A 21,051-nucleotide genomic window follows, 5' to 3' on the forward strand; every position below is an offset into this window, starting at 1 on the left:
GTTAAACCCCAAAACCCCCCTTTGCATACGCCAATGCAGGTACCAAAGCCAAATAAAACTCGCTTCCCAAAATGTTTCCTTTATTTTGCTCGCAAAATATTCAATTTATTCCGCAGTTAATAACTCAACAATCTTCATGCACATCTTCTTTTTGTGAATTTAAAATCATGGCTGTTAACTCAAGGAAATTTAAATTTTCTATTAGACATTGTAATGTAATCTTCTTTCATTTTGCACACGTCGCTAAATGCCGATTTTTTTTAAAACGCTATCAACTCCATTCCTGTTGTCACTTATATACATAAAATAACATGTCCTCACTGACAGACTGATTCATCATCGCCGAGCTGAAACCACTGAAGCTATAAATATGAAATTTTTTCAGTAGTTCTATTTCATAATGTAAAGACTCACTAAGAAGGGGGTTTTTGCATTCGCCCCAAAGAGGGTTATAAAAGGGTTCAAAGGTAGCATATTTTTAATTTTTTTGGTTTTTTTTTTTCCTTTCATCTGCGACTTGACGGTGTGACCAAGTCTACATGGAAACCACGCCAAGCCGAAATCACTGAAGCTACAAATATGAAATTTGTTCGGTAGTTTTATTTCATGGCGTAAAGACTCGCTAAAAAGAGTTTTTTTATTGCGATCCCCTAAAGCAGCGGTTCTCAACCGGTGCTCCTTACGCACTCCCCAGGGGTTCCGTGGCCGCTCGAGAAAAAAAAACAGCTAATTTCAAAAAAATAATTATGACTACTTTTAAATAATAAAAATAAATCAGTAACTTTGATGAATAAGTAAAAAAATATGCTTATGGGGCTCCGCCATAGAAATTATATGCCAAAAAGGCGAGTCAAAAAGGTTGAGAACCGCTGCCCTAAAGGGTCATAAACTGGTTCAAAAATTACACAGAGTAATCACGCCGAGCCGAAACTGTTAGATCCATAATTATGAAATTTGGTCATTATGCTTATTTCATGACGTAAAGACTAAGTACGAAGGATTTCTTTTCTTTTGAAATTCGACTCCTAAGGGAGGTCATAAGGGGTGTGGTCAAAGGTAACGTAGATAAATCACGTGAAGTCGAAACCGATGAAGCTATAAATATGAAATTCGGTCAGTGTTTTTATTTATTTTATAATATAGATACCCACTATAAAAAAAAATGGGATTTCAGAAAATTCAACCCACAAGAGGGTCATGGGGCCTTTAAACGTTATACGGGGGAATCATCGTCGAGTAATTTTCAGATAACCAAATCCACGCGGGTAACAAGCTAGTTCCATTATGCGTTTTTTTCATCACGTTGTTATTTGTACCGACACGCATGTATTTAATTACTATTTTTCTGGGTCACAATCTAGCTCAGCCCCGAAATATTTTGGGTCTGTGTTTTAACTGGTTAAATAAAATTATCTTATCTAATATAATTAATCTAAAAAAAAACACCACATACTGACTTCATTATTGGGTCAAAAATTGCAGACGCCTGTGATCACACTAAAAATCGCACACTTCAATCAAACATCGTGCGATTTCCTCAAAAGTCTCTTTGATTGCTAATGTATAATCAATTGCTAATACAGTCGAATCCCGTTTTAACGAATACCATTATAGTTAAAATCTCGTTTTAACGAACGATCTTCTAATCCTCCACATAAGTTCACATAAGAACAAAGCAAATACCTAGAATTCCCTTATTTAAAAATTTGAAAATGTGTTTTTTTTGGAAAATTTGCGGGCACCAACCCCTTAAAAGGCTATCAACTCCATTCCTTGATTTTACTTATATAAAATAACATGTCCTCACTGACTGACTGAAAAATAAATAATGACGAAATTTCGTTATAACGAAGTGATTTCTCCGGTCTCTTGGAGTTCGTTATAACGGGATTCGACTGTATGTAAATGGCTTTTAGAATATCATAAAATTTATGAATACTTGCTGAATAGTTTTCCTGAACAATGTTATGATTATAAGCGGCTTTTCATGATCATCAGTTTCTTATTCTCTTTTGTCTTTTTCCCCCCAACGAAACAAATGCGTTGATCCGTTTTTTGTTCTCCGTCCATCTTTACAGTGACGCTCCAGGGATTCCGAGCCCAGCAGACAGTTCAGAAATTTATCGGATTTATGCTGATGGTGGAGCCGAAAGAGACAGTCAACGACATCTCTGCGAGGCCAGATGTCGGCTCCTTCCAGGTTAGACACCAGACACTTTCTTTTTTCCCTCTGTCTCGTTCCGACAATGATAACTACCGAGAGAGTTAATTAATTAGAAGAAGAACCGTCGCGAAACACGAAACTGCAATTATAGGTGGCGTTATTTTGTGTACTTGATTCCTCCCCCCCTCGTTATATGCACAGATAATTGAGCTCTAATTTTTAACGTGCGTAGTTCAACTTCGAGATAAACAGCATCGGGCAATAAATAAACGAATCTATCAAATACGTTAAAAGTCGAACTGCCACTACATCAAAATAGGCTTTTGGACATTTTCAAACCGCATTAGCTGCATTTGCATTGTATTAAATTAGGTTTATTAATACAGGGTGATTATTATTACACAGCTGCAATTTCAAAACGCTGTAAAATTGGAACCACTGGGCAGAATGAATGATTATTAACCACACTTACATCTCGGCAATATTCATCAAAGAAATTTCCAACGAATGAGTACATGTTGGAATGCGTGTATGTGTTATGAACATTGAAATTTGCTTCCGTTCTGGTCTGACGCCCACGGCACCAGACCCGCTGGTGCGGTTCCTGCACTTCTTGAATTTTCATCCCCTTGTGGCGGCAGTGGCGTCTTAACGGTTCGTGACCTCCTCTGCCTAAATACATTATATCAGCATCTCCTACAGATAGAAGGCCACCGCAGTCTGCTCGTGACGTCAGTAAGTAGTCAATTTTCCCTCAGAATATTCAGGGGGAAAAAAATTCTGATCGGGCTCAGAATTGGCGATTTCTATGCCCCACATGCAATCACAATGCGGTATTTGTGAGCCAATCAGGAAGATTCTACGCCAAAATAAGAAGAAACGAAATAGGATATGTGTTTCAAAATGTGGCAAACTTGATAAATAGTTGAATGACGTTTATGGCAACGTGCGGTGGCCTTCTATCTCTAGGAGGTGCTGTTATATCCCGTCGCTGTGTCAATGAAGTGACATAAGCAGGTGGTCGAAGAAGAACTGAGCCATGCTAGAAAATGTGCATGTGTATGTACGTGTTGCGAACCTAACTTGAAATTGGTTTCTGTGTAATGCTTCTTCCATTGCTACGGTCTATTTTTCCAATTATGAGTGAAGTGTAGTGATTGAATATTTGTACCGTTGTAGGCTTGTTGCTCTCTGTGGCTCTCAGACTTTTCAACTGAGAGTTCGGTTTGCATTCGCGCCTCAAAGTTGGGAACCACAGCAAATCAACTTCAGCCGACCACCAGTGTCGTGCCGATCGGGTTCGAACCCGGTCCTCGCGATGCAAGTCCGTCACTATGACCACTCTATCACCACAGTGGCGGGCAGAATGACTTCAAAATTTACATGAATACTTCTGAAGTGATGAAATTTTGTTTGACGAAGGAGAAAAAAATATTTGAAATTTTACCGATAGGCTGCGTTGTACGCGAGAAACACGGGAAATTCCCTCGCAGAATGGAAGCAATGTAAGCCAGAAAAAAAAGACCATTCAATTAACACATCACAAAATCTAATAATTTATAGGAACAACACAAACATTAGGTTACAAAACAAACACCTATGACTTACGCAAGAAATGTTCAATATGTTTTTCACTATGTTTTGCTACGACTTCTAAGTGTAAAACTTCATGTTCCACAACAGATTAGTGTGGTCGTAATGCTATGAATGCTGTGCGTGATGCGGGCATTCAAGCGAAGTTCGCCAACTTACCACGGTACAAACCATTCTTGAGGTACCTCCCACAGTATTAACGCCAGATCTTTGCGGAATTTCTGTGTTACTTGAATGGTCAAGAAATAATAATTAATGGTGTCTCTTTCATATTTTTTTGCGTTTTCCCAGCTTTTTGGCGATGCTCTGTCCAAATTCTCGGAAGAATGTCCGAATGCTATCGTCCACACCTCTCATATACCAAAATCCGAGATTCAAGTGATGTGGAAAGCGCCTATTTCCGGTACTGGATGCGTCGTATTCAAGTGAGTACAAGTGTTTTTTTTTAAAGTGTGCGTACGTGATCACAACCGAAATTCATTAAATCCGACAACATCATGCATGGGTTCACGCTTTTCGGTTAGTAACTAGACGTGGAATTGGGTCGACGTATATGGACGTTGCCGGAGAAAGAGCAAGGGCGCGACATGATCATCCCCCTCAGAGAGACGAAAAGCATTTTGTTTTTCTGCATATTCATGTCAGCATCTATCCCGTGGGGACAAAGTGGCGGTTAAGATCGGTTTGTTGCTGTACATCGATATCAAATTATGTCCAACTCAGGTTCGTCTTAAGAATATCATGGGCCCCCTTTCCGGGCAGTGCGCCAAATCAGAATGAACGATTTTTTGTCTCATGCGCCTCAAATTTCATTGAAAAGCACCAATGTAGAATTATTATTACAGTATGTAATGCATACTCGAAAGTGTGCCTCGTTACAACATCATATCCGCTGCCCAAGGCCTTAGTTTCTAGGGATCTCCCGTCTATTCTAGGGCCTAAAATGATTGTAAAAACTTCTCCTTCACCTTTTATATTTTTTATAGCCCTTATTTCATCCGACTTTCATTTATTCCAGCCCGTATCCAATTTCCTCACAAAAAAAAAAAACACGCACACACCACACTACTTTACTATTCAATTGAATGAGATGAATCTGGATACCTAATGAAAGGGAATATTAAGGTATAAACACATACTTAAACATTTTCGGGCCCCGATACTCTCTGGTGAGTCTTTTAGTCCGGCTTGTTACTTTCGAATGACTTCCTCAACACTTCTGGGCTCGTATTCGACCACTGGGATTTGTTCCAATTCTTTGATCGAAGCTGCCCACGGCAAGCCGAGCTGTTACTGGGCAGTATTATTTTCAGGCGGAGGCAAATACGACGTTATAGCTGATCCCATTTGTATTTGGTCGGGTTTGGGAGAGAGCGAGATTTTCAGCCCAGCCAATATGCAATTTTGTTTTCTGTATTTCCTTATTCCCGAACCATACCTCGAATGTCTTGGTGTAGGTGGTTTCATGGTCGGTCGGAAAGACACGCGAGTGTCTTTTCGATGGGTGTCTATAATTAAAGAAGGCACGGTATATACACTGAAGAGCCAAAAAAACTGGTCACCTTCCTTATATCGTGTAGGGCCCGCAGAAGTGCCGCAACACGACGTGGCATGGACTCGACTAATGTCTGAAGTAGTGCTGGAGGTAATTGACACCATGAATCCTGCAGGGCTGTCCATAAATCCGTAGGAGTAAGAGGGGGTGGAGATCTCTTTTGAACAGCGGCATCCCAGATATGTTCAATAATGTTCATGTCTGGGGATTTAGGTGGCCAGCGGAAGTGTCTAAAGTCGGAAGAGTGTTCCTGGAGCCACTTTGTAGCAATTCTGGACGTGTGGGGTGTCGCATTGTCCTGCTGAAATTGTCCAAGTCCGTCGGAATGCACAATGGATATGAATGGGTGCAGGTGATCAGTCAGGATGCTTACGTACCTGTCACCTGTCAGAGTCGTATCTAGACGGATCAGGGGTCCCATATCACGCCAACTGCACACGCCCCATACCAACACAGAGCCTCCACCAGCTTGAACAGTCCCCTGTTGACATGTAGGGTCCATGGATTCATGAGGTTGTCTCCATACCCGTACACGTCCATCAGCTCGAAGCAATTGGAACCGAGACTCGTCGGACCAGGCAACGTGTTTCCAGTCCTCAACAGTCCAATGTCGGTGTTGTCGGGCCCAGGCGAGGCGTAAAACTTTGTGTCGTGCAGTCATCAAGGGTACACGAGTGGGCCTTCGGCTCCGAAAGCCCATATCGATGATGTTTCGTTGAATGGTTCGCACGCTGACACTTGTTGATGGCCCAGCATTGAAATCTGCAGCAATTTGCGGAAGGGTTGCACGTCTGTCACGTTTAATGATTCTCGTCAGTCGTCGTTGATCCCGTTCGTGCATGATCTTTTTCCGGCCGCAGCGATGTCGTAGATTTAATTTTTTACCGGATTCCCGATATTCACGGTACACTCGTGAAATGGTCGTACGTGAAAATCCAAATTTCATCGCTACCTCGGAGATGCTATGTCCCATCTCTCGTGCTCCGACTATAACACCATGTTCAAACTCAGTTAAATCTCGATAATCTGCCATTGGAGCAGCAGGAACCGATCTAACAACTATACCAGACAATTGTTGTGTTATACAAGCGTTGCAGACCGCAGCGCCGTACTCTGATTGGTTCCATATCTCTTTATTTGCATACACATGTCTGTACCAGTTTTTTCGGCTCTTCAGTTTACATACATGCATTGAGTACATGTTCTTCCCCCCCCCCCTGGAGAAAGTTGAAATGACGGTCCTAACTAGAGCAAATTTCCTCTGCAAAATCTTGTGCGCGTTTTACTCTATCAAACCATTTTAACTGATTCATTACTTCGCCAAACATTAACTCTGGCGATATCGCTATTTACTGTCATTAATGAGTTGGGTTGGAAATGAAGGTGCCATCTATCGGTGGTCACGTCAAGCTCGTTAGGAAAGATATCTGATCTATATTCTTCCCGGATTTGAACCTGCAACCTTGACGGCAACCTTCATGGTGGTAGAGATGCATCTTACTACCATAATACTCGAGTGTTTAATTCGTCCACTAGAGAGCATTTCCAGATCATTTAAGTAACCAGAGAAACATTTACACTCGAGTGGCCCGTGGCACATTTCGAGATTACCCGCGGTGTAGTTCGACATGACTTAAGTGGCATACGGCATATTTACGGGCCACTTGAGTGACCCACAACACATTCACAGATCACTGTATATTTTATGTTCGCGTAAGTTAAAATTTTTGTAAATGAATCTTGTGTGTGTGTGTGCGTGCGTGCGTGCGCCAAAAATCAAATGGAGTTTTCATAATCCATGCATTTCAGATAGTCTTTTTATAATGGACCATTATTTTCCTGATATTTGCGGACATCGGTATACGAGAATTGGAAAATTTGCAGACCAGGGGTCATTCAAGTATGACTTCAACAACGAACAGACCATGACCCTTGCTCTGTCCTCCATAGGGGACATGAGCTAGTTACCTAGATGGTTTGGGCCATGGTGGACGTTACGTCAGTATCGATGGGGGGGGGGGGTGTTCAGGTTTTGCTGACTTTTGATGACGGGAGGGGGGTGGGGTTGAATGATGCTTACGTCGTCAACCACCCTTTATAAAAAAAATATGAAATATTCTTAATGGAATATTTTTTACTGAGCCTGCCAAAATCGTGGAAAACCATTCCCTACTTTATTGGCACCGGAACTACGATTCTACCTGTTGATAAGTCTTCTATAGAGCCAGGTCAGTGATCTCTAAATGTGCCGCAGGTCACTCAAATGATCTGTAAAATGTATCGCGATTCACTTAAATGATCTGTGAATGTGCCGCTTATTTTTTAATTTTTTTGGAAAATTAGGTGGTGGGCCACATCATGCATGAAGTAGCATGCCACATCAACATGCTTTGTGTTGGTGGGACACATCAGATAACCCTTAGAGCCACATTTGGTCCACGGGTTCAGCATATATGCCTTATAGGGTGGGTCGCGATGAACTTCTTGAAGAGAAATTTTGAGTTGTGAGTCTTCGAAGTGCATTGAAATTAACAGAAATTGATTACAACAATGCATAAAGGTATTTTCTTCCAAAATTTTAATTTCTTTTTTAAATATTTTAGCATAAATTTTTTTTGATCGTCTGGGGTGGGGAGAGACACAGGGAGGCTTCTGCCCCATCCTCCGCGTACGTCTCTGATACCAATATGTGTTAGGAGATAGGGGGCAGAGCTGACGAAATTATACCGTCAAAGAAAGTTCTAAAATGGCTAAAAAATCTGCTGACGTAATACCTGAACGGCTCTTCACCGTGACACCGTCCCAGAGCATTTAAGCAACCTTCGGCACATTAGTGACCCGCAGCACAATTATAGATCACTCAAGTGATCTGCCACATTTTTACTCGAGTGCCCAGCAGCAAATTTCATATCACTCAATCGGTGCTCGGAGCATCTACAGATGATTATTGAGAAATGTAAACACATATTGAACTGTACGAATACTTTTTTTGAAAATTATAGCCACGGAAAAATAGTTTCTCAATCAAAATCATCCTCAGCAATTCGTTTTTCCAGTTTCAGGAGAACGGGAAAATGGGTATGTAGTGTTGTCAATGCCCTGGGTAGATAGCAGATACATTATTTTATTAATATACATATGCATCAATTGAATCGATTTCTCGTGTTCCATTCTTCTCTGAATCTTCTTGAATTCATTTTCCCAGAAAACGAAGAGAAAAAAAAACTGCTCGTGGAAGATGGAGATAAACAGAATAAGATATAGATAAATGGAGAAAAGAATTCTCGTATGGAATTGTATTCTTTCCACGTGGGGATTCAACCCATAAAAAATAATAAAATCATTCGGAAAATTGGATTATAATTTATCATCCGATGCGGAAACTCCAGAAATGCACATATTAATGAAAAACAATAATAAAATAAATATTTGAATTTCAATTTTTTCATATTTACAGAAAAAGAAAATATTTATTCCCTTTTTTTTTTTTGGTTATAAATCGAATTTATGACCCAAAAAAAATGATTAATTTTATTTATTCTTCAGGAGGAATCCGAAATATAAAAATGGGAAAAAAATGGAAGGGGGAAAAAGCCATTTATTTTTCATTCGAGTGAAACTAATGCAATTTCTATTTGATGAAATTAAATAAAACTGATGAATTTTATTAATTATGAACTCATAAAAGGATTCTGAAAAATTTTACGTTCTTAATTGAGAGCTCCGATTTGTTTTTAATCTTCCGCCATCGTTATCGCTATCGACTATTAAATGCACCACGTTAATTTAGTTATAAAGAAAATTCCCTTTAATACATCAAATAATTTTTTTCTTGTTTTATATTAAAAGATAGCGACGCTAAAATTACATGACGGGAAAAGTCACATCCTGAATTTCTGACTTTAAAAAGAATTGGAAATGTGTAGGAGGCTAAAAAGGGAGTATAAATGCGTAGAGAACGTGTATAAAACCGTTTAAGTTAAACTTGCACGAAGAAATGCAAATTAAGTGTAAGCTAGATTGAAAGCTGGCTTATATAGCTAGCCATTAGCGCTTGTATAAATGTGTAGAACGGTGAGAAAGAACTGCAAATGTGAGTATGAGGCGTACTCTTTGAAATAAGAATTGTTCGAAGAAATTAGTAGAAGTGCAAAAAATAATTATGATTGTTTCAGAAGCTAAAAAAATCTAGAAATGTTTAGGAGGGTATAAAAGTAGGACTAAAAAAATGCATAGAAAACGTGCATAACCTTCTAAGTTAAATTTTTATGAGGAAATGTATAGAAATCTGGCTTATACCTAGACATGAATACTCGTAGAAACGTTCAATCCTTTATTCACTCAAGCAACATCAATTTGTTTGTAAAAGCATCGTATATTTTGAGCTCGTTTCGGCATTGATGCTTCTAAGCAACTCCTAAACATTCTATTTATACTTGTAAGCTATTCATGGAGTTTCTACAATTACCAGCACAATGACTTAAAGGTTTTCTATTTCTTAAAAATCCAAGCTTGAGCGATTTTCAGGGCTTGTATTACGGAGGGGAATTAGCAGCCTTATATAGAAGTCAGAAAAGATTTTCAAAAACTACTTTTATAAGTATTTATAAGTATTAATTGAGATCTCAATTGTGTGTGTTTTGCTTTAATCTTCTGTGATCTAACGCATGCTTCTCACGTGTATCCATGGGTACGCAAGCTATTTATGAATTTATGGAAGCATTTTTCGCATTGAAGCAGTGCTAGAATACTGAACTAGGTAAATAACATTTGGTTCTAGTCCAACAAAAGTGGTATCAGTCTTTTTGCAACAGAAACAAGCCGGGATGATTACGGACAAATGAAAATATACAGAGAATGCACTAATACTTTCGTCAATATGGCCAAGAAAAAAATAGTTCTCTAATCAAAATCATTCTCAGCAATTCGTTTTTCCAGTTTCAGTTGAACGGAAAAATGGATATGCAGCGTTGTCAATGCCCTGGGTAGATAGTAGATATATTATTTTATTAATATTACATATGCATCATTTAAATCGATTTCTCGTGTTCCATCCTTCTCTGTGAATCTCCTTGAATTCATTTTCCCAGAAAAGGAAGAAAAAACTGTTCGTGGCGAATAGAGATAAACAGAATACGAGATAAATGAAAAAACAAAAAAAACATTCGTATGGAATTGTATTCTTTCCACGTGGGGATTCATCCCATAAAAAAGGAATAAAATGATTCGGAAAATTGGATTATAATTTATCATCCGATGCGAAAACTTCAGAAATGCATAATATTAACGAATAATAATAATAAAATAAATATCTGAATTTCAATTTATATATATTTCCAAAAAGAAAATATTTAGTCTCTTTTTTTTTTTTGGTTATCAATTGAAAATTCATGACCCAAAAAGAAACCATTAATTTTATTTATTCTTCACAGAGGAATCCGAAAAATAAAAATGACGGGAAAAGGAGAGGAAAAAAAAGCACCATTTTATTTTTCATTCGAGTGAAACTAATTCAATTTCCGTTTTTATTTGATGAAATTAAATTAAACCGATGAATTTCGTTAATTACGAAGTCATAAAAGGATTCTGAAAACCGCTTTTTCGTACGCACTTAATTGAGAGCTTGCGATTCGTTTTTAATCTTCCGCCGCCTTCGTCGTTATCGCGATCGACTATTAAATGCACCGAATTAATGTCAAATTAATTTAGTTATAAAGAAATTTCTAATTTAATAGCTCTCAAATAATTTGTTTTTTTTTGTTGATATTTAAAAGATAGAGACTCTAAAATTACATGACAGGGAACTAGTCATCGTGAATTTTCGACTCGAGTTAACGACGAAAAGATGGCTCTGAACGTGACGGGGTTTATCGGGATTATTTTGTTTTTCATTTTTTTACTCTTGGAAGGCTTGAAAAATGACAGATGCTGTCATCGAAGAATGTTTCAACGATGGCTTCTTTTTCGAATGGAATATTTTCCTTCGATGCGCGTATTTTTTGGTTTTTCTCCTGTCTCACACCATTTATGTATTTATTTCGTGATTAAACGTCAAAAGTCTATTACCGTCGTCATCCTAACACGCAGCTGAAATTGAGAGGTTGCGCGTTAATTCCTGCCGGTAAATCTGTCAGCGTCACGGTTTTTTTTTCCTAATTTGTACCGACTTAATTGAATGAGCTTCATAATTAATAACTGGATGCGTTATTTTTAATGTACTTCATCAAGTGTTTACGAGGGCGATCATCGAATTAAATACGTGCAGAATAATACAGATAATTGTAAGTGTCGATTCCAGTCCGAATAAGCGACTAGGTTTAGGAAAAGGGAAAATTATGGCGAAAATTTCCAAAGAAAATTCTCAATCCATGGGAAATAAAGGGAAATTGTCAATTCCATTGAAAATTAAAACGTATATAGCAATAAAGAATATTTAGCATGGCGAAGGTTTACGGGAATTTTGCTCCCGGAATTTCGTCCCCGGCATTTCGCCTCGAACATTCCTCCCCTGACTTTTCACGCCGGCCATTTCGCCTTCCCTGACCGTGTGAGTGACTGCATGAGTGAATGAATGACCGCAAGGTTGACCAAGTGAGTGAGTGGGTGACGTGTGAGTAAGTGGCAGTATGTGACCGTATGAGAAACCAAGTGAGTGTGGTCACTCATACGGTAGCTAATTTGATCACAGAAACGGTCACTCAGCAACTTATATGGTCACTCGTAGGATCACTCACACAATCACTTGTTCACTCAACACAGTCAGTAACTTACTTGGTTACTCATACGGTAAGGACAGGCCAAATGTCGGAGGAAAAATTTCCGGATCCCGAGACAGTTAACCTTCTAACCTCCAACATAGTTTTGCAGGCTGATAACAGTAACGTGCAGAAAGCAAAAAACAAAATGTTTTGTTAAACCTGATAGGCGTACGCAGGATTTTCTCAAGAGGGGGGGGGGTCCAAGGATTCAAATTTTTTCTATTCTGAAGTGTTTTTTTTGCGTTTTTTCCTGCAAAATAACACTTTTTTCTCGGTTCCTGCGTTCCCCCAGTACGATAACATAGCCCTGATTCCAATAAGCGGCGTCCATTGCATTATCCGTCCCCCGATGTTACTTTCACAACAATATGATCGATTATGCGGTGAAACATTCACTAGAGCAAGGGTATTCGGCCTCTATAGGAAACCTTCGGTAACAATCCGCTAACTGCATAAGATGGGAAGTGACATGTGTCATGTTTTTCTCTGAGGTTCTGGTTCAAAACCCTCAGGAAAGTGTGCACCCCACGTCATTAATTAAAAACTAATTTTCGGACCACTTAATTATGTGATCTGGAACAGCAATGCCGATTACTTGAATGATTTGTAAAATTGCCGTGGGACGTTTGAGTGGAGACAGGAATTGGTTCATTTTTACAAAATTATGTCCGAGATCGCTGTTGACTCCGAGGGCCACATTTGACCCGTGGGCGTGTTGAGCACGTATGCGTTAGACCAAGGGTTCTTAACCCATGGGTCGCGACAACCAAAACTAGGGTTGTAAGGGTTCCTGAGATGGGTCGTACGAGTCCACTTACAATCAGACGATAAATCCGTTCGTTACATTATGGTTTCAGGGGCGTCTTAACGCTTCAAGCTCTAGCGGCCTGGACTGAGACTCAGACATTTTTGAGGACCTCTTGAGAATTAGAAATTGATGAAAACTCATTCTAAAATTAATGGAAAATTATTCTAAAATTAATGAAAAATTATTCTAAAATTGATAAAAATTATTCTAAAATTGATAAAAATTATTCTAAAATTGATAAAAATTATTCTAAAATTGATAAAAATTATTCTAAAATTGATAAAAATTATTCTAAAATTGATAAAAATTATTCTAAAATTGATAAAAATTATTCTAAAATTGATGAAAAATTATTCTAAAATTGATGAGAGAGAAAAATGATGAAAAATTATTCTAAAATTGATGAGAGAGAAAAATGATTCTAAAATTAATGAAAAATGATTCTAAAGATAATGAAAAATTATTCTAAAGATAATGAAAAATGATTCTAAAGATAATGAAAAATGATTCTAAAGATAATGAAAAATGATTCTAAAATTAATGAAAAATTATATTAAAACGAATGAATAATTGCCCTCGATATAATGAGGGTTTTTTTCTCATAAAAGAAATACGTAATTCCAGAATTAACGAAAATTTAGAATGCAGGAAATGAATAATCCCAAAATTAATGAAAATTCAGTATAGTCGAATCTCGTTTTAACGAAAACATTTCTAATCCCCCAAATAGGTTTACATAAGAACAATGCAAAAAACAGGAATTCCTTTATAACGAAAATTCGTTAGAACTACGCGATTTCTCCGATCTCTTGGAGTTCGTTATAACGGGATTCAACTGTATTTATGGAAAGAAATAATTTCAGAATTGGTGGAAGCTTTCGTTAATTTGGGGCACGTATGGTATTCAGAGCCCTGGGCTCCGGCCCTGTTGTTTCCCCCTTGTTAAACATACCATGAACTGTTTTCACTTATTTCGTAAAAGAAACATTTTGTTAATGAGAAATAACAGGGAACAGTTTGTAAATTAGAATTGACGGATGAGTCATCAAGTTGATCACCCTGTTGATTTTGGGTAGCGCTGAAAAAGGTTAAGAACCCCTGCACTAGAGCGCATTTCATTGCCTAATGTGTTTCTTCGCTCGTATTTTTCTGGTTTTCAACGAACCCGAAAAGAACATTGAAAAGCATTAACAAAAATTAAGCTAATTGTTTCACAGGAAAAATATTTCAATCACATTTATAATACGTTTATATGCCATTTCGCTCAACCTAAAGATTTCACTGAATCGTATTTTAGTGATTCGCTTGATATTTTTTCCATTTATTTTTTGTTTGCAGAGCCACTGTGCAGGAAAATAAAGATGCTTGGTACATGGACCAGGGTAGTCTCATGAAAGAGCTCTGCGAGGAAGGTATAGTAAGTCCTGTTGTTACATTGAAATATGATAAGTCAGTCTATCATTTTCACGTTTAGAAAGAAAACTTGGCATATTCAGGGTGGTTATAAATAAACTGACATGAGGAACCCGTTCTGATAGAGATATTTTGATGAAACTTGGTTTGTAGTATATATGGACCATGAGGAAGAAAAAGATTCAATTTTAGAAATAGGTCAAGTTTTGACCACTAGGTGGAAAAGTGACGCAATTATCCTTTTCCCATGGCCCAAATAACGTATATACCAAGTTTCAATGAAATGTGTCGACCACAACAGGTACTACATAGGTCAGAGTAGTGTCAGTAAAATTAAGCTGAATAGTGAATTTATATTGGCATTACTCTGACCTATATAGCTCCCGTTGTGTTAGACGTATTTCATTGAAACTTGATAATATACGTTATTTGGACTGTGGGGAAAAAAGATAACTATGACAAAAAGAGCCACTTTTTCACCTGGTGGACGAAAATTCCATTTTTTTCTATTGAACCTTTCTTTTCCCAATGGTGTATTTATAATATATACCAAGTTTCTCATCAAAGTACTTCCATCAGAATGAGCGCTACTTACGTTTGAGCAGTGTTAGTTCGCTCGTACATCCTCTACAGTAGAGCTTGGTTAATTCGGGTTTCGAACCTTAACGAACACCCCTTTGGTTTTCTTTTCAATTTAATGTAAACATTTCTCGTTTATAATTTTCAAATTTTTTAAAAATTCGAAGTTGGATGAAAAAAAAAATCATGATGTTTGTAAAGGCAAATTTAGTTTCGAAAAATTCCACAAGACGTCAGCCTTTTTGCTTTTCTCGATTAAGTTGTTAAAAAAAAATTTAACACACAAATATGAGTTCGAAATTTTTCTTTCTCTACTCCAAGTTTTGATAATTTAATGTCCATTTTAACATTGTTCAGCTGGATTGCACATCGAGAGTGTGTAAAACTTGATACCGATTATGTTGTTCAAGTTATGGTGCAAGGTGTACAATTCAAAATCTGAAGGCTTTTGTTGTCACTGAGAATGAAAAGTATAAATTCTAATACCGTAATGAAAGTATGTTTCCTTGATAACAATGGGAATGATAAGCAAAACTAGAAAAACAGGTTGGCAACAGATAATCATGAATTGTTTCCGTAAATTTCCGGGCTTTGAATATCGTCAAGAAATGCTGATTCTAGAGCAGCGAAATAATGCAGCAACTATGATCATTTATACTTATTATAATTATAAGTTATTAAACATTTGGGAAAAGGTTTCGTAACTGATGATAAAGTTTTATTAATTGATGATTAATATTCCATGTGTATGCTGATGTTTAAGCTGCGATTTCTAGTCATTCTACGGATCGAGAATAGATTAATTGGATGATTCAAACTCCTCCCAGTGACTTTTGAATCCGGATTAACCGAATTCGACTGTAGTTAGAAACTACTTACTACTTTTTTCTAAAATTATTTTCACTTCGGCATTTTTGGAAGATTCAAATGATGACTCTTTTTGTTTTTCATTATTGTCTCTTATTCGTCTTTAGCAGAGCAGGAAAACCAGGACGAGCAACCGGAGATAGTCGACGAGTGTTGCGCCTGCGACGAGGCCAAGTACGAGCTGACCTTTGAAGGCCTTTGGTCAAGGCATACTCATCCGAAGGACTTCCCACCAAGTTCGTATTTGTCATTCATAACGCTTTGGAAACAAAATGAACTTCTCTCTGATAACCCCTAATAATTAAAATTAAAACAATAATAGAGAGGTTTTTAAAGGCTGGCTGGTGAAGATACATTTTTGGAAAGAGTAAATTCAACGGCCCCTGCAAGGAATCGAACCCACGTCCTTTCACGGTAAACGCCCTAGACCACAAGACTACGGAAGCAACGAATACCTCTATTTCTCCTTGGAACTCGTATGCACTGAACGAGACCGTACATGGGCGGTCGAACACAATTCAAGCAAAAGCTCACAATTGCTGACGATGCCACCAGATGGCGACTTAGGTGTCACTCCCCGCTAGAGTGACGTCATCCTCGGATAAAACAATGTCTGCAAATAGTACAGTAGAACCTCTTGATAACGGACATTTTCGGTGGGAGCCCAAAATGTTTTCCTCAAACTGGGAGTGTCCGTTAATAGGTATCAAAATATATTGAAGCGATTTTTTAAAAAAAGGTGTCCTCTAATTGAGTGTGTCCGTTATGGGAGGTTTCAGTGTAGTAGTTATGTCATGTTGTTCCGCATTTTTAGTCTTAATAGTTGCCGCAATATAGTGCCATCTAGCATGCAGAGATACTTACATGACATGAAAACTCAATCATTTACCATCCTCACTTCGAGATATGGAAGACAGATAACAGCAAGCAGGCGAGAACACGAAACAAGCGTGACTCCGACAACATAAATACATTAGAGCCGCGTGTATACACACAAAACACGTTCCAGTGTGTACCGATTCGCTAGAATTTCCGCAGAGGAATCTGTACGCACTGTTAAGTAATAGCAGTAGTTGCCATCATCTGCCTTGCAGTTTTGTTGTAAGCGCATATAATGTTGATATCAGTTAAATTTTTCCTGCCATCAAAGAGCAATAATAGAGGATCGGAAGTGTACAGGGTGTCCCAAAATTGACGGGGCAACTTGAAAAATGGATGAAAAAAAGGAGAGGTCTGCGATGTAAATGCATCATTTTTTGTATGTTGCGTGAGCTTACAGACAGTAAATTTTCAATCAGAGAGATTCAGTCTGATCAGAGGTATTTCAACCTCTGGGTATAATCAAAATTAGTGACGAAACTTTTGCAACAGAGGTCTGAGAAAACAAAAACTAAAAAATACGATATTTTTAAAACACGCACCGTTTGCAGCAACAAGAGGGTGTAGCCTCGAAACAAAATTCTTAGAAACCCATGCAAGCGTCACCCATTATTTTAGTTTCCAGACTGCAGTGCCATCTATCAGCGAACTTTGTACCTAATTCGGAAATTCCGTCTGAATTCAATCCAGTCCAACCAGGTTGTTGCGGAAAACTTCGAGTCACTGGTCAATGCGGATTTTCTTCCGAGACTATTCAATCTTGTTGGTGCAATTGCGGGATTTTTTGAAAATATTGTATTCCAGTTTTTTTCAGACTGCGGTGCCACCTGTCGCAAAAACATTTAGTTACAAATTAATAAAATTTTTTCTGAAAGGAATAAAATTTATCTTTCCAAGCGTAACGCAGCAAATGGTGCATGGGTACCGCTTCTATTTTTTTTTTTTTTTGTAATGGTTCTTCGAATGAGCCCTTATTAATTTTGCAACACCCTGCTTGAGACCAAAGGCTGTCTCAGCAACAACCCGCGTTTTGTGTATTTTCTTTCTTTCGGGGTGAGAAAGTTCTCACCGAAAGTTTCCCCCTAAGTTCTCACCGATTTCGTTAAACAGAGTTTTTCATTGTTAATTGATTTATTTTGCAGACGAATGGTTTACGCATTTTTCCGACATAATCGGAGCATCGCACACGGGTGACTTCAGGATGTTTGAATACAGTGGCCTCGCTTCGGAGGGAGTCAAAGAAGCGGCCACCAGTGGCGTAACAAAGAAACTCGAATCCGAACTCAAAACGGAGGTGAGTTCTTTGATTAGATCATATCTCGCATCACTTTTCTTTATTCTGGAATCAATGAAACCTGTTGAGATACTTCTATTCATTTTTTTTCTTCCTTTTGAACCTCAACAAAGCTTTATTGAAAAAATTGATTTTTTTTTTTGTATACAAGGGGGGGGGGGCTTCACAAAAGTAAGATATTTGTTTTTCTATAAAGCACAGAAACGTTCTACCAGGGCTATATAATAAGGGCTGTTTCATGACCAAAAGCAGTGCACCCGCTTTGCTACCTTGTTTTCATTTGAATTTAGGAGTGCTTTTTAGGAGTATTGAGACTTCGTTATCACCAAAACAACTGTAACGTAAAAACATGGGAACCAAATATACAGGGTGGGCAAAAAGTCAGTTTAGAAACTTTAAAAATTCATAACAACCGAAAAAAACGGTTTGCAGGGTTAGCATCGCTGGTCACGGGAATTTTTTTCACAGGAAAAAAATAGCAAAAGACAGCCTATAGGTGGCGCTGGTACGAGCGACTTCGGTGGAAATATGCAAATGAGATGATTATAAGAAAACTTGCGCTCCTAATCCACACCAATTCGACGTTGTAAACCGTGTATATGGACCTGCTGTACTCTGCCATTGCTGGATTTGTGACTCGTCTCCAATGTGTTATTCCCTGTGGTGGTGGTGGTCATGTGGAATACATACGGCTGTAATAAACGATTTGGAAGCATTCTGTTCGTTATTTGCACAGTGGAAACCACTACTTCACCAAACACAAACTCTGGCCATATCGCTATTTACTGCCATTAGGGAGATGGGTTGGAAGTGAAGGCGATGTCTATCGGTGGTCACCTCGAGTTCGTTAGGGAAAATATCTTATCTGTCCCTTGGATTCGAACCCGGGACCCTGACAACAACCTTCACGATGGTAAACGAGCATCTTACCACCACACCACTCGGCCACTATGAAAAGATTGTGTCCGTTTTTTCTTTTTTTTTTTTTTGTGCAGTCCTGAACACGAGTCAATGACAGTGCATGTTCACCGCACACTGTTTTCGTTCGCCGTTTTAAACTCCAACTCCATCTGCCATTAAAAACCCATCTCTATCTGCCACTAATTCCGCCCAGGGTCCATTAAAATTCAGAATAAAAGCCATAAATAACTCTAGAACCAATGAAAATTCAGAATAAATGCAAGAAATATATAATTACTGAATTTATGAAAATTCAGAATTAATGAAAGAAATAATTACAGAATCCATGAAAACTCAGAATAAAAGAAAGAAATAGTTACAGAATTTATGAAAATTCAGAATAAATGCTATAAATAATCGCAGAATTTATGAAAATTCAGAATAAATGCAATAAATAATTGCAGAATTTATGAAAATTCAGAATAAAAGCCGTAAATAACTCTAGAACCAATGAAAATTCAGAATAAATCCAAGAAATGATTCCAAAAATTTTGAAAGTTCAGAAAATTGCAGTATTATTTCTTTCTAAATGAAATTCAGAGTTCCATAATTATTTCCTTGTAGATGAAAATGCAAAATTCTAGAACTATTGTATTCAAGGTGAAAATGCAGAAATCCAGACTTTATGAAAGGAATTATTATTACTGTATGTGCGGGGCTTCCCACAACGCGGGGCCCGGTGCGACCGCACCTTTCGCACAACCCTAAAGGCGGCTTCGACCATACATCTACGATGAACATTTGATGAGACAAAGGTCGAATTTGGACTTGCAGGACACACTGTATATTTGAATTTGAAATGTTTTTTAAAGCGTCAAAAAATTTGAAAAAAAATCTCCGTTGTCGTTAATAACCGAGTTTGACTGCGTAAAGTGGGATGACCACCATCGTTATTTTGATTCAAAGTTGGTTCGACGCACTCGTGACAAAATTGCAGCTTACGCAATGATCGTAATTATTTCTCAAGAAATTATCGTAATTATTTCCCACAATTTAGTATTTTTCTACTTTGAACAGCAATTGATGATGGAGGAAACAACTCGTCCCATGATGAATTCAGTTCCCCAACATCATCTCTCGCGGTGCATATACATATATACATTCTTCTAGTCCTTTGTTCTTCTCATACCTGATGTTTTAACAGTGAACGATTCGCGATTTCTCCACCGTAATGAAAATTCTAAAGTTCGAAGAATGCACACAAATGTTTGATCCACTTAATCTCGCAGTGACAAATATTTGCTCTCTCTCTCGTCGTCTTAGGAACAAGCAAAAGCTCTTGAGTTGCTGCGGGATCACAATTACAAACTCTCCCCCATAACCCTTTGCTACCCCTCCCCCTCTTGTCTGCTCTGTCTCGGAATTTTGCGTAATTTGGCCGAGAGAACCCGTTATTAATTTTCTGCTCCGCTTGTTGTAGTTTTCTATTTTCAAATATTTGCGTTTCCAGAAAGAGAAATAGGCCAACAAACCGAACACAGTTCAATACGCAAAGTGCTACATACCCCATCATCAACTACCTGTATTGTGGGTCACGGCTGCGGGTCACAGACCGCAGAAAAAAACTAGGTGCCAGAATAATTTTTTTCGGTTAAAAAAAAATTTACAACCGAAGAAAAAGGTCCAAAATACACTGCTCAAAACAATTAGGGGAGCACATGGTTTTAACAAAATTACGCAAAGATGTATACCGATAAGTAACATAAAATGAATCATCCATAATTTAAAGCCTAGCAGGAAACGGAAGAAGAAAACTTCATATGCAAATCAAAGTTCATGACGTCAAAAACCAGAAAAAGGAGATAAGGGCAGAAATCGGGATGTTGCAGAAACGTCTGTTTTACTGCCGTAACTGTGAAATTCGATTGCGCAGTATTTTTTTTTGAGACAAGGTGACTTGAGGATGTCTCAACAACGTGATTTACCTGAATCCATGGCATGGCGTGTTATAGGCAGACTGGAATCCGGGCAAACACAACGTAGTGTCGCGGACGCTGTTGGAGTCGCCAGAAGTGTTGTTGCAAAGCTGTGGAATCGATTCCAAGAAACAGGAAATGTTAGACGTCGGCCAGGGCAAGGTCGGCCACGCGCCACTACATCAACTGATGACCGGTATGTACGGTTAACAGCCCGTCGAAACAGAACAGAGAATGCTACGCAGCTGCAAAGACGGTTGCTCTT

The 21,051-nt window shown here is 38.2% G+C and overlaps 1 protein-coding gene across 6 annotated transcripts in view; it reads left to right on the forward strand.

Annotated features, from left to right (window-relative positions):
• Positions 1 to 21,051, forward strand: part of LOC149071797 (spondin-1-like) — a 130,903-nt gene that overhangs the window by 81,821 nt on the left and 28,031 nt on the right. For 4 of the 6 annotated variants that reach the window (XM_089247959.1, XM_089247961.1, XM_089247962.1 and 1 more), the window contains exons 2-6: positions 2,079 to 2,200; positions 4,049 to 4,182; positions 14,217 to 14,290; positions 15,845 to 15,973; positions 17,759 to 17,910. In XM_089247959.1, coding sequence (XP_089104085.1) covers positions 2,079 to 2,200; positions 4,049 to 4,182; positions 14,217 to 14,290; positions 15,845 to 15,973; positions 17,759 to 17,910 — 611 coding nt within the window. The remainder of the gene's footprint in view (positions 1 to 2,078; positions 2,201 to 4,048; positions 4,183 to 14,216; positions 14,291 to 15,844; positions 15,974 to 17,758; positions 17,911 to 21,051) is intronic. The other 2 variants (XM_089247960.1, XM_089247964.1) reach the window with 1 other exon arrangement.

This window comes from Pholcus phalangioides, unplaced genomic scaffold (assembly GCF_987345545.1).
Source record: "Pholcus phalangioides strain wild (caught in Gottingen) unplaced genomic scaffold, Ppha-v1.0 ptg000018l_1, whole genome shotgun sequence".
In the NCBI taxonomy this organism is placed as follows: domain Eukaryota; kingdom Metazoa; phylum Arthropoda; class Arachnida; order Araneae; family Pholcidae; genus Pholcus; species Pholcus phalangioides.